The 13,661-nt window shown below is 49.6% G+C and overlaps 2 protein-coding genes across 4 annotated transcripts; both read right to left on the bottom strand.

The window, feature by feature from the left end:
- Positions 1 to 2: 2 nt before the first annotated feature.
- Positions 3 to 10,163, bottom strand: LOC6554800 (protein winged eye). Of its 3 annotated transcripts, none has more exons than XM_015153855.2 (11): positions 9,116 to 10,163; positions 8,908 to 9,054; positions 6,286 to 6,420; positions 6,016 to 6,132; positions 3,644 to 5,765; positions 3,014 to 3,584; positions 2,693 to 2,951; positions 1,907 to 2,502; positions 1,417 to 1,596; positions 1,183 to 1,344; positions 3 to 1,117 (listed from the first exon to the last, which is right to left on the bottom strand). In XM_015153855.2, the coding sequence occupies exons 1-11, from the start codon at positions 9,549 to 9,551 to the stop codon at positions 845 to 847; spliced, it is 4,998 nt and encodes a 1,665-aa protein (XP_015009341.1). In that variant the 5' UTR covers positions 9,552 to 10,163; the 3' UTR covers positions 3 to 844. The 3 variants fall into 3 exon arrangements, with proteins under 3 accessions (XP_015009341.1, XP_001982231.1, XP_015009340.1); XM_001982195.3 differs by having other exon boundaries at positions 3,644 to 5,732; XM_015153854.2 differs by having other exon boundaries at positions 3,644 to 5,768; positions 9,116 to 9,569.
- LOC6554799 (cytoplasmic aconitate hydratase) lies at positions 9,613 to 13,594 on the bottom strand. The gene is made up of 7 exons (XM_026976234.1): positions 13,501 to 13,594; positions 13,354 to 13,446; positions 13,121 to 13,290; positions 12,330 to 13,059; positions 12,168 to 12,268; positions 11,333 to 12,104; positions 9,613 to 11,274 (listed from the first exon to the last, which is right to left on the bottom strand). The coding sequence occupies exons 1-7, from the start codon at positions 13,511 to 13,513 to the stop codon at positions 10,445 to 10,447; spliced, it is 2,709 nt and encodes a 902-aa protein (XP_026832035.1). The 5' UTR covers positions 13,514 to 13,594; the 3' UTR covers positions 9,613 to 10,444.
- Positions 13,595 to 13,661: the final 67 nt, after the last annotated feature.

Raw genomic sequence — 13,661 nt, 5'->3', positions numbered from 1 at the left:
GATTTCAATATATCCGGCAAGTTTATTGATGTAATTAAAGATAGGTTTGATTTTATACGTTGCTGTTCGTCTTGAATAAAACAAACTGTAAATATTCAACACACACAATCTGCTTGATCTCTTATTTATCATCTATACTTATTCTCTCCTCTGTACACATCAACATCTGGTTTTGTTTTGCTATCACATTGAATTGTTACATTTATAGTAGTAGTTGCTGCATGTTGCCTGCTTAAAATCTTTAAAACACGTTCTAAATTTCATCTGAAACATGTAGGTATACACGCCAATTAACAAGTGTATCCCATATCTGTAGCTATAGCTTCTGATCTAAGAGTTTACTGTGTTTGTTGGTTGGTTGCTTGGTATGCTGGTTGTGTTGGATGTGTTATGTTGGTTGTGTTATGTTGGGTGTGTTGTGTCCAAAGGGTCAAGGGTCCAAGGGATGTAGAAGCACACATTTCGTTTGTAAACTTTCGGTGAACTTGAAGTGAATTAACATTGTCGTCATCAAAGCGCTTTTTCGGTTTTGTCGTTTTGTTTTTTCTACAAAATTAAACTTAAAATTGCTTGCGCTTCTCGTAACTACACATTAATTTAGTAGTTGTTGCTTAGTTCCTTGTTCTCTCTCTTGTTTTTACTCTCGCCAGTGATCTTTTTGTATGCTTTTTGAGTTCTCGAAATACGTAATGCATTTAAAATATATAGAAATAATATTTGTATACATATAGGTATATATCTGCTCCATCTGTTCACGTATAGTAAAATATATGTATAATGTATATATATTGTATATATATAGATCTGTATGCACTATGCCTAACCACGCCTATCCACTTTTCGCTTAATCCTCGGTAGTAGTTTCTGTAGTAGTAGTAGTATTTGTATCCTGCAGCTCTTCGAGAGTTGGAATATCGTCTTGTAGTTTTAGCACTTGTAACCTTGGGTTATAGTGCCCGGCTAAATAATATGTATCATTGTTATCGTATATGGATTGATATTGCTTCGAATCGGCACCGAACTTCTCAAAGTAACTGCCAAACTGCAGCACCTCACACCGATGCGAAATGGTCTGCACATCGTTCTCATCCTCGTGCGGCGATTCAAAAAGAGCACCCTGTTAAAAATGAAAGATTCATCTTTTACCCTTGCCTTTGGTAGGAAATTCATGGTGTGGCTTACCGGAAATTTTAATTTTGGACAGCCGGTCGTCTCCTCCGGATGGTAGAACCACGCCACACGCACCACCTTGTTGCCCGTGGTCGTTTCCCACATGGACTCAATGCGTCCGATATAGGGTCGATCTGGTCTGCCCGTCGATAGAAATACTGCACTGTCCCCGACCTGCAGTGCATCAAATAAGAGAATCAAAATTAAATACAATAATTGCACTGAAATATGAGCATGTGCACTTACCGTGATAGTCTCCTTTCCCCTTTTGATTGTTTTGTAAAATTGCTTTCTGGCGCGTCCCTTGACGCCCGCCTTGCGATAGGCGGTACCATACCAACCCCAAAGCTGCCGTTCTGGCAGGAAGGCAGCTATCTTGCTGCTGCCCTTGGAGTTGTTATGCTCGACCAGATCGTCGCCCTTGGCCTGCGAGCGAAAATTGGATTATTTCAACCCTTTCATTTGGGACAACCCTTTCAATTTGCAGCTATTGCAATTGTTCCATAATCAAATAATTCGGATTGTGTAATACAAATATTATTTTTACCATTCTACAAAAATCAAATGGTGAACAAGGAATCAGAAAAAAGGCTATTGGCAATTGACCTTTCCTGACTACAAATTTGGGTCTTTTTGTAAATATTTGTGTTTCCATTTAAGTGAATAAAATTGCCATAAATAGTAAACAAAAAAGGGTTTCTCAAATAAGTGGGGAAAAGTTACTGCTTCCGCTTACCTCATCCGATATCTCTGACATGAGATTGGATGCGGTCTCCTCTTCCATCTCCAGCTGCTCTGTCTTCACTTTGACCTCCACCTTCACGCGATTCGTGTTTGGCGCAGCTGCTGCTGCCATCTCTGAGGAAGGAGCCTCTGTCGCCTCCTGGCCTGCCGCTGAGTAGTCCTGCTGGACGACCTGTTGCTCCTGCTCCTCGCTGCCATTTTTGCGGTGATGCTTCTTGTGCTTCTTGCGTTTCTTGTGCTTATGGTGTTTTCGAGCGGCGTCTTCTGCACTGACACCTTCGCCAGAGGCAGCGGCATCTCCACCACCGTTGGTAGCCGCGGCCGGACTGATGCCATTTTGAGCTTTGGACATCTTCTTGAGGCTCTTCTTCAGGCGCTTCGTCTCACTGCGCTGCGTGAACAACTCCATAGTTGCCGCCAGCGAAGTGGTGTTATCGCTACTCATACCCAGGCTGTGGTGGCTGTGCGAATCCTCGCAGCCGGGCACGCTCAAGTGGTCCTGAGAGACTCCTACAGGTCCACTTTCACCCCCGCGCAGAGCGCTTCGCTTCTGCTTGCCTACTGAGTAGAGGGGATTATCGTTGTACTCTGTTCCAATGGGTTAGGTGGGATTGTCGGGCAGAGGGAACGAAAATAACAAAGTAGTAAATAAGGAGGCACGTACACAACAAATGAATGTTTGGACAGAGGGGTTGGGAAGAAAAACCGTCATGTCCACAGGCACAGATGGTGCCGGGCTACAGTTGAACACCCATGAAAAGGCGAAATTAACACGCACCTGCTATGGGATAATCGCTGAGAAGCATGCGGATGTTCTGCAAGCGGATCCTGCCGCTGTCGCCATCGTCGAACTCAACGCTGACAAAGTCCGGCGCTGCTGTAGCCGAATTCGTTGCGCTGCTGGCCGCTCCGTCGACAACCTGCTCGGAGTCGATGGCTCGTCCAGGATAAAGGCATCGGTACTGCTGACTCCAGTAGGCGCACAGGCGCGTACCTACTGGGACACTCTCCACGCTCTTCGGAGCTACCTCGAGAATCTAAAAACAATAAATGAATGAATATAGTTGTATCAGTGGGTAAGAGTGAAGTATTCACTCACCGTATCCTTGAGTATATCCTCGCGCGACATTACATGCGACTTGTTGCCACGCTCGCCGTCCAATGTGATGGAATACACATCTGGCGGACGCAACGGCTTCATTACACCCGCATAGAAAAGTCCACCCATGTCCGTCAAGACACGTGTCTCATCGCGATACAGGTGCTCGCTGGTCAGCTGAAGCTCGCGGTCAATGGCGGTAACCCGCCGCTTTGCCTCCGTGGCCGCCGTCTGCTCTCCAGCCGCGCCGCCGGTGTTCGCCTTCATCTTTCGCTGCTTCCGCACCGCAGAAGCCGCCTGCTTGGTGGATGGTGAGCAGGAGGCGGAAGTCGCAGAGGTAGTTGGTGCAATGGCAACGGCCGCGTCCAATGCACTGGGTTCCAGGCGGACGAAGGACGAGGTACTCGGTGAGCTGCTGCTGGGCAAGGGATTGGGCTCCGGTTGGGATTGCTGTAGGGACGGCGGTGGGGGGAAGGAGTGCGTCTTGTCCGGGAATCGCAAAAAACTCGACGCCTGAAGGTTACTGCTCGAAAACTTTGGGAACTTGTAATCGCGCAGCGGGGATGAAGTCCTAAAAATACAAATTGTGTTAGGTCTATGATAAAATGGCTTTTGAAAGGCTCCACTTACCCCAGGACACTGGACAGCGTCATCTGTGGCTGTTGCAGAGCAGAGGGTGGCTGCACTGCCTGTTGCGATGCCTGCTGCTGTTGCAGTTGCAGCTGCTGCTTGGAGCACTTCTTCTTCTTTTTGTGCTTGGAAATCTCATCCAGCTTCCGCTTCTTCTTGCGATACTGCCGCGTAACATCCGCCAGTCGCATACGCATACTATTATCCATGATGCTAAACACCTCCTGGCCAAATCGCTGTGCGTAGCTGGGATCCAGGGCGTGGAGGGCACTGCGCAGCTCCGACTGCAGCTGCTCGTCCTGCAGGTCCAGATCCTCCTCCGCTGGAGCGGAAAATTGCTGGCGGCTGCTGCTGTGGCGCCGCTTCTTCTTGCTTTTCTTGCTGCAACGCGCCGACTTGCGGCTGTCGCTGCCTGAGGACTTGGAATGTTTGTGCTTCTTGCGCTTGACAGGAGTCAGTTCGGCAACGGCACCAGCCGAAGTGGATGGCAGCTCGATGCCCTGCATCGAGGGGAATCCGGGTGAGCTTAATGGCATCTGAAAGGAGGATGATGAGGAGGGGAAGACGGATCCCTGTGATTGCCCAAAGGCAAAACAGGACTTGGCCTCGAAAACGGGCGGAGTCGCAGCTGTCGTTCCCAGAGCCTGTGACGTAGGTGTGGGCGTTCGCGACGAGGGCGTAGCGAACAGACTGCTGCCCTGCACCACCTCCTCCTGGATGCGTTGCTCGGCCAGTGCGCACAGCAGCTTGAGCCCTCCGAGTGGTTCGGGTGCGGGAGTGGGCTCCATATCTAGCATAGGCGGCGTAGGCTCTGACGGCATCAAATTCACAGGCTGCTGCTGTGGCGGGGGCTGCTCTACATGCTCCACCGGCTCCTGTTTTACTCGCACCAGTGGCTTGCTGTTGGTGCTTATGTTCGAGAGCAGCTCCAAGCCGGTCAGGTCCTCGGGGGCTGTCTGATCGGCCTGCGTGGCTTGCGACATCGTTTCTATGGGTTCCGGGGGAGTCTGCTCCGCCGACTCCTCCTGGCTGGCACTGGGTATGTCACTGGGTTCGGTCTGGGTATGGCACTCGGTCGGCTGGGTATGGCTGGCTTCACTGGCTTTTGTTAGTTCCAGCGGCTGGACAAGGATTGGAGGCGGAAATGCTTCTGCAGCAGGATCCTGGGGCTTTGCTGAACCCGGAAAGCTCTCGTCTTCACTGCAAACGGGCGTATCCGTCTGTATATTGACATCCTGCATTTGCGGCAAAAGTTGAGTCGATCCCGAGACAGGAATCTCCGCCAGGCGAGGTGGTGTCTGCGGCGTCAACGGTGCATGCAGCTTATAGTTCAGCGCCGCTTCATCACTAACCGCAGGCAGCGGCGTGGCAGCAGGCAGCTCTCCACCGTTGCCATGCATCGATAGGTTGAGCAATGCTGGCGTGGGCGTAGCCATGGCACCCGACTGGAAGAGATGGTGGGGCGTTGCATGTCCTAGGGAAGACGGCTCCATGGTGGCCGAGGTGGGCGGCGTGGGCAGACGCATCAGGTTCAATGCCTGCTCCTTATCCCGCGCCGCCTCGAGCGGCACAAGAGGCGGCAATGCCAGCGGCATTGAGTACTCCTCTTTCATTCCTGGCGGCGGCGGCAAGGAGAGAAGTGACGGAATCCCAGGCTGCCCAGTGGCCAGGCTAAGGAAACGGGAGCTACTCGCACTGAGACTACTGCTGGAACTTAAGCTGCTAGCCGCATTGCCGCTTTGCGTGACCCCCGAACCAGCGGCCAGGCTCAGATTAATGGTGGAATTGGTGGTTGTGGTGCTGGTCTGCTGATTGCTGTGCTGGCACATCGTCGAGCTGCCCGTCGCAGTGGCCGCAGCAGCCAGATACAGCTGCAGGGTGGATGCGTACGATGGCGTTGTGCTCAGCGCCTGGTGGCCGCCCATAGAGGGAAAGATGAAGTTGGGCAAACTGGACAAGTTGGGCGTCGGCTGCAGCGAAGCAGCTGCGGCGGCTGCAGCAGCGGAGTGACCACCAGGTGCCGGCGCCTGGGGGATGTAGGCCGAGGGCCAGACGAAGGCCGCCGCAGCCGCTGCCTGCTGGAACGGATCTGTGGGCGTTAAGAGGGGAAAATTTGATATGCCTGCTGTGCATGGACGTGGTAGCGATTCAGTTAAGTCGTAGGTTCAAGTTCGGGGTTTTTTGGAGTTTGAAGTTTGGAGTTTGGAGTTGTCGAGGGAGTGGCGGAGGGAGAGAAGCGCAGTTTAAAAGCATGAATTAGTTTTGTTTTGGCGAATCGAGTCTCGAAATCAAATTAACCTAGGACACCTAGGAGGGTGCTGGCATGCGGAGTGCGAATGAGGAGATCAGGCCGATCCTCCCGGCTGACTTACCGAGCGCTGTTGGGCCGGCCGGCAGCAGCACCACCTGTCCGCGACTGGCCTCCCGCGAGTACTGCAGGCCCACCGTGGCGGGCGACATGGAAATCACTGATTCAATGGGTAATGCATCTACAAAACGCAACGGAAAAAGAGAGAACCAAAATATAGAGGTGGAGACAGAGTGTGGCGGTGAGCACGGATTGTTTTTTTTTATCTCATTTTTCATTTAGCATTTTCTGCCGGGGATCTACTTGTAGCATGCTCCGAACATGGACAACTTACTTGGATACTGCCAGAAGGTGGAGGGTGCGCGGTTCACACCTGCTGCACTCAGAGCCAGTTCCTCGGCGGTGGCTGTGCCGGTGGTCATCAGGTCGCCGTTGCCCGTAAAGTACAAATTGCCGCAACTGGTGGCACCTGAAAGAGCCAAGTAAAAAGGATTCAGTAAATTTTTGGCGCTTCTTTCCTTTCCTTTTCTTTGGGAATCGAAATTCTGAGTAGAGTATGCCAACCTCTTCGCTTGACGTTCGTTTGTTTAATAAAGTTTCGGGCCTGCCGTGTAACTTTAGTTGTAAGCGAAGATGTGTATGTATACGTGAAATATTGCAGTGTCCTTGAACTATGCATTTGATGACCGCGTGCGCCCAACCGCCCACCACCACGCCATCCAAGCAACTATCACACATCCCAATCGTTTCGAATAACCCACCCCCGACCCTCTGGCTGGATAATTTCAACAAAAATTCGATTAAAACGAACGTGATGCCCTGTAATTGGATTACATTATGGGTTCTGAATTGGGAAACCCACCACCGCCCTCGAATCGAAATGAATGACAAGTATTCGACAGTGTCCCATCTCCGAAACGCAATTAGAGCTACATCTTTTGACAAGTGATTTGTTTCGGACCGAGAAACTACCCAGCAAACGTTTATAAATAGCATGTGACTTGTGGCAAGGAAGGAAAAAAAAAATAATAACCAAACGCCACGGCAAGACGACTCTACCATATGGTCGTGTACCAAAATCCAATTCGGCGTGTCATGTTGCTAGGTCCTGTTCTGGAGGATAACTCCCTGGGTAACACAGTTGCCTCTAGATTCCCATCCCCGGAAATCCACTCATGCATCGAGCATCCAGCTCGAGCATCCCTTATAGAGGTGATGCCTTACTTATTCCTGGTTCCCCCACAGAGATCTCTGACTACTACTTCTAGCAACAGCCACCGCTACCTTGACTGAAAAAACACCCACCCGAGCATGAGTCCATGAGTAATCTGTCTTTGGATTCTCGCTCTGATGTTCCTCCGCCTGGCGCCCACGCAACTGGAACTTCAGCTTCAGCTTCATTGGAGCGTGCTAACTAAGCCGAAGCCCTGGATACTCTGCTCATTGCCGAACCGTGAGTAATGCGCCTACTTTATAAGGGGTTTTTCAGCAATCAAAAGCACTACTACCCGACTGGTACGACGGAAATAGGTATTTGTTTGAAATCATCTTAATAATCTAAAAGGAAAAAGTATTTTCTGCATTCAAATAAACACCCCTAATCAAGATTAGGCTGTTTTGAAACGATTTTTTAGCAAAAGAGAACTTCTGGGAAGTACCCGGCATAAATATAAAAATAAAATTTCCGATACGCAACTGTTTTTCCTTGGGTTTTTATAACAGCATTTAACTTCTAGTATCATATATATGTAAAATAGAAAACTCCGCAAAAAGTTGCTTGTGATTTCAATTTTATCAGCTTTGATAATAAGTGACTAAGTGGAGATTCCTGGTAAAAACGTGACTGCTTGCAATTTTGTTTAGGCAAAGTAATACAAATTACATATTCAACGTGGTTAAGTGCAATGTTTCAATTGGCCTACCAGCATATCGCTCTACCTATTTATAGACGTTATCATTTTGAGTTATTTAACATGTAGTGATAAAACCCAAGTACACTGCTTCCTATACTCTTAGTGCTGATGAAGAGTGTGGCCCATCTGCTATTATTTTGTAAATAGATTGAAATGAAAAAGAAACCCATCCAAGATCGTAAAATGTTCGCCTCATGGACATGGTTGATTATTACACCATTAGCAGGCTTTAAAAATAATCCGGAAAATGAAATTCGATTGGCAATTCGGTGACGAAACACACCCCCAAAGGATATAAACATATTTAATGTGCCCATCTAGCAAGAGCAGTTCCAAGTCGGCCAAAGCCAAGTCGTCGCAGAGCCTCCCTTCTCAAATCGCAATGTGTTTCACTTTCGTTTCACTTCCGCTTTAGAAGTTCGTATGATTTACCACCGGTTTCCTTCTACCCGCAAGGGAGGATAAGGACAGAGCCGTTTTGAGTCGAATCCAGTCGATTCGGTGGCTGTCACAACAACGACAGCCGCACAACAGGCGGCCATCATATGATTCCTGCCCTCTCAACTCCAGCGGGTTGTTTTCGGCGGAGGCGACACCCTCGACCCATCGCTCACTGAAGGAATTCCGCACAACGCTGAACGTTTGTTGGCAATCTTATTAGTGGCATAATTGAACGACGTCCACGTCCTGGCTTCATAAGCATTATATACCGCTGCCCCTTGGGAACACAAACGCGCCGTTCATTAGGGCGCTCAAATCTGGTGACTCAATTCAATTAGATGCCCAGAAGGTACACGGATTGAAAAAAAAGTATGGCAAAGACAATGATTTTCGTAAATTTACATATAAATGTATCTGGAAAACAGCATCTAGTAATTTCGAATGATCCTCAAAGTAAAAGCTGTGGAAAAGTGTCTATGCAAGCGTTGGCTATCTTTAAGATATCAGAGAATTTAAGTTTAGATCCCATTGAATATCATATACTACTGTTAACACATTCTTGAGATAAAGATGCTTTTCTCTCTGTGTAGCTTGGCACTCACCGAGGTCAGCGACGCGTATGCCGAAGCAGTTCAAGTCCTTGTTAAGTGGTGGCTGCAGCGGCAGCGTGGCGGGCGTGTTTATGGCCGGCACCAGGGCTTCCTGCGTCCGTTTCCTGGCCACGGCAATGCCAATGGGCACGGAGTTGCCTGATGGAATTGTAATTAACCGATGAGGAGTGCTCTTGACCAGTGGCTGTGTGTCACCTACCTGAGGACTTTTCCAATTCCGATACCTTTGGCGAGGGAGCCTCTATTTTGACGAGAGTGGTCAGAGTGGAGGAGGACATGGTCTTGGAGGAGGCGGTCATCGAGGCGGAGGACAGGCCCTGATGCTGCACCTGCTGGTGGTGGTGCTGCTGCTGTTGCTGGTGGCAATTGTTGGAGCTGATCTCGGACACTTGGCAGGGTTCCCTCTTGATCTGCACAAAGGTGTACGACGAGTTGGTCTGCTGATGGTGATGATGCTGCAGGGGAGTCGCCGTCGCCGCCGAGAAGCCTCCGAATTGGTCCAGCTGCAGCTGGGCAGGATGGGCACCAGGATGCGACACTGCTGCAGTGGTGGGCACCAGAAAAGTGGCTGTTGCTGTGGTGGCGCTCAAGATATCGGCGGCACTGCTGCTGGCGCCAGGATTAAACGTGGCCATCGGGTAGCGGTGGCTGTGCACATATATGGCTACCGCTCCCTGGATCTCTTGGCTATATCTATTTCACTATATATCTTACGGAATCTACCAAAAACTAAACGTCCATTATCCGCTCACATAAACACACACACGGACAAACACTACACACGGACACACACTAGCACTGGCCCACACACACACGCACACAGTCTACATTTTTACAGGTTTTCGCTGCCTCTTTCGGATGCAACATTGGCTACTGGGCCTGCGGCAATTCCCCGTAAACAAATGACATAATCCAAAGCGACGCGACGCCACTGGGCACTATCCACACGTCGACGGAACCGGAGCACCCACCAGTCCAAGTGTGGTTGCCCAAAATAAAACCCTCTACGATCCGAGATCTTTTTTTTTTTGTTTTTTGGTGGGGAGGCGGAGGCGCGACTTTCCTGCTGCGTTGTTGCGTTTTTCCGCGGTTCTTCCAAAAGATTATCGAGCACTGGCTGTATAGTTGTTGGCCAACACACGATCTGTTGCTTATTTGTGTTTTTCTTTTGCGAATTGGAATCAAAATCCTCTGGAGAAAAGTCCACGGGACGGACAAAAAAGAAGCAGCGAATTATGTTAAGTTAACAGCGACCTAACAGCGACTATTCGATTTTACTTCTGCATTGTCGATGATTCACCAGCAGGCGTTAGGAAATTTTACGGGGACTGGTTTGGCCATCGGCATTTTTGCTATCGATAAAACTCAGAGCGCGTAATTTAAGAAGTTTTAACATTTCATGGAAACAGCTAATTTGTAATAAACATCATCTAAAAGATGAAAGTCAAATTTTATTTCCCATCACATAATAACAATTAAAAGTCGCCTAGAAATGCATATGGAATATGAAAGTTAACGAATGCTCTTACTAATCCAGCATTTTGCGGATCATATAGTTCAAAATGCCACCGTTCTTGTAGTACGTTATGTCCACTTCAGTGTCGAAGCGCAACGTGGTCTCAAAGACATTGCCATCAGCATCGACCTGGATCCTCTGGCCCGGCTTCAATTCGCCCTCGGGCAGGACAATGTTGTACACCTCCCTGCCACTCAGTTTCAGAGTTTCCGCGCTCTGGCCAGGCAAGAATTGCAGCGGAATGATGCCCATGCCCACCAGATTGGAACGGTGAATGCGCTCGTACGATTCAGCGATCACCGCCTTGATGCCCAGCAGGAATGGCCCCTTGGCAGCCCAATCACGTGAGCTACCACTGCCGTAGTCCTTGCCCACGACCAGAACCAAAGGTGTACCTTCGCGCGCATACCGTTCCGCCGCATCGAAGATGTCCATCTCCTCGCCACTTGGCACGTGCACGGTGCTGGGTCCGGTTTTGGAGGCCAGTTTGTTGACCAGACGGATGTTGGCAAAGGTTCCGCGCGCCATCACCGCGTCATTGCCCCGTCTTGAGCCATACGAATTGAAGTCTCGCGGCGTTAGACCCCTTTCCGACAAATAGCGCGCTGCGGGTGACTTCCGTGCAATGGAGCCGGCTGGCGAGATGTGATCGGTGGTCACCGAATCTCCCAGCAGCAGCAGACAGCGAGCCTTCTCGATACCTTTAAGTTTGGGCAGCGTCCGGGTCATACTCTCGAAGAACGGTGGTCGTTTAATGTATGTTGATATTCCACTCCAGGGATACAACTTGCTTTCAGACACCTCCAGTGTCTGCCAGTCCCTGGATCCCAGCTGAATTTTACCTGTAATAGCGGTCAGTTAGCACTGAGATCTTAAAAGTTATTGGATAGGTATACTCACTATACACCTCCTGGAACATGGCGGGAATAACGTGCTTTTGCTCCACATCCTGAATCTCGCTACGCGTAGGCCAAATATCGCGAAGGAACACCTCCTTGCCGTTGGAGTCCACGCCCAGCGGTTCGATGTCGAAATCAATATCCACACGACCCGCAATTGCGTAGGCAATCACCAGGAGCGGACTGGCCAGATAATTGGCCCTAGTATTGGGATGGATGCGACCCTCGAAGTTGCGGTTTCCCGACAGTACTCCGCAACAAACCAGCCCGTTCTTCTCGATGGTGTTCACTACGTTCTCATCGAGCGGACCCGAGTTGCCAATGCAGGTCATACAGCCATAGCCAACAATGTCGAAGCCCAGCTTTTCCAGGTAGGGAATAACACCGGATTCCTTGAGATAGTAGGTAACCACTCCTGATCCTGGTGACAATGATGTCTTGATATAAGGCAGAATACCTAAACCCTTCTGCACGGCATTCTTGGCCAGCAGACCAGCGCCCAACATCACCGAGGGATTCGAAGTGTTCGTGCAGGAGGTGATGGCGGCAATCACAACAGATCCGTGACCTATCTTATAGCTCTTTCCGTCGTCCCATTGGAATTCCCCACTGGCAGCCAAGGAACTCTGCGGTATGGCGAATCCCTTGAAACCGACAGGACTTATGAGGCACGACTTGAAGTCTTCGCACATGCTGGATACTGAAACCCGATCGTGCGGTCGCTTGGGCCCCGAAACCGAGGTCACCACGGTGGATAAATCCAGAGTTACAGACTGCAGGGTAAACAAAAAGGCTTGTAAGTATGTCTTTGCATAGTGAAACCGAATCCCACTCACCTCCGTGTATTGGGGATCCTGATCTTCAAGGGAATAGTCACGAAGTTGTCGAGTGGCCTTTAAATACTGCCGGATAATATCGATTTTCTTCTCGGAGCGATCTAAGGAACCAATCCATGGATATCTAGTATTCAATTTAATAAATGTTTTAGATTAACTCACTGGTTTGGCGCATGTAACTCAGGGTGTTTTCATCGATTGGGAAGTAGCCCACAGTGGCTCCATATTCAGGGCACATGTTGCTGATTGTGGCGCGATCTGCGATGCTGAGCTCCGCCACTCCGGGGCCGTAGAACTCCACAAACTTGCCGACGACACCCAGCTGACGCAAATGCTTGGTGATGGTCAACACCAGATCTGTGGATGTGGCCAGCGGGCCCAGTTTGCCCTCCAGCCTATAGCCAATCACCTCTGGCAGCAACATGGAAATTGACTGGCCCAGCATCACGGCCTCCGCCTCAATGCCGCCAACACCCCAGCCCAGAACACCCAATCCATTGATCATTGTGGTGTGGGAGTCAGTGCCTACGACGCTATCCGGGTAAAGGATCTTAGATCCGTCTGCTGAATTGTCGCTCTCGAAAACCACTCGGGCAAGGTACTCCAGGTTAACCTGGTGCACAATACCAGAACCGGGTGGCACAATTAGCATATTGTCAAAAGCGCGTGCTCCCCATTTGAGGAAGGTAAATCGCTCCTTGTTGCGTTGAAACTCCAGAGACTCGTTCTTTGTCAATGCGTCCGAGGAGCGAACGAAATCAACCTGAACGGAATGGTCGATGACCAGATCGGCAGGGCAGATGGGATTGATTTTCTCAGGATTGCCGCCCAGCTCGCGGACAGCATCCCGCATGGCAGCAAAGTCCACAACGGCGGGTACGCCAGTGAAGTCCTGAAAGTAGGAAATATCTCGAAAAGTTGCATACAAACATCATCGACTTGTGGATCCATACCTGCAATATAACACGAGCTGGCTTGAAGGAGACCTCCACATCGCTGGTTCCCTGCTTCAGTGATGGAGTCCATCCCAGGATGCTCTGCACATCCTTCTCCAGCACATGGAAATTGTCGCAGTTGCGCACCGCAGACTCCAGCAGAACGCGAATGGAAAATGGCAGCGAATCTGTGGGGGTTTATAATAATACTAAAGATAACAAAAATAATGATAACAATAATGACTACTTACCATATTTGCTGTCGATGGAGGGCAGATCAAAATACTTGTAGACGTTGCCGTCCTGGGTAAATGATTCCTGGAACTGGACGAAGGGATTGGCGCCTGCAACGACAACAGGGTTAGCTTACAGATCAAATATTCCCAGTTAAATCCCACCGGAGCCGGACATTGTGGAAAAATTGAACAGAATACCAAGCAATGTTATATAGAGATGGGCGCGTGAGGAACCGCTACAACACAAAACGAGCTCATCTCTAAAGCAAACGTTGAATTATCGATAACTGAACATCGAAACAAACCGGTACACTATAGAATAT

This window comes from Drosophila erecta, unplaced genomic scaffold (genome assembly GCF_003286155.1).
Source record: "Drosophila erecta strain 14021-0224.00,06,07 unplaced genomic scaffold, DereRS2 tig00000000-arrow-pilon, whole genome shotgun sequence".
In the NCBI taxonomy this organism is placed as follows: Eukaryota; Metazoa; Arthropoda; class Insecta; order Diptera; family Drosophilidae; genus Drosophila; species Drosophila erecta.
This window is presented reverse-complemented; position numbering and strand designations above follow the sequence as displayed.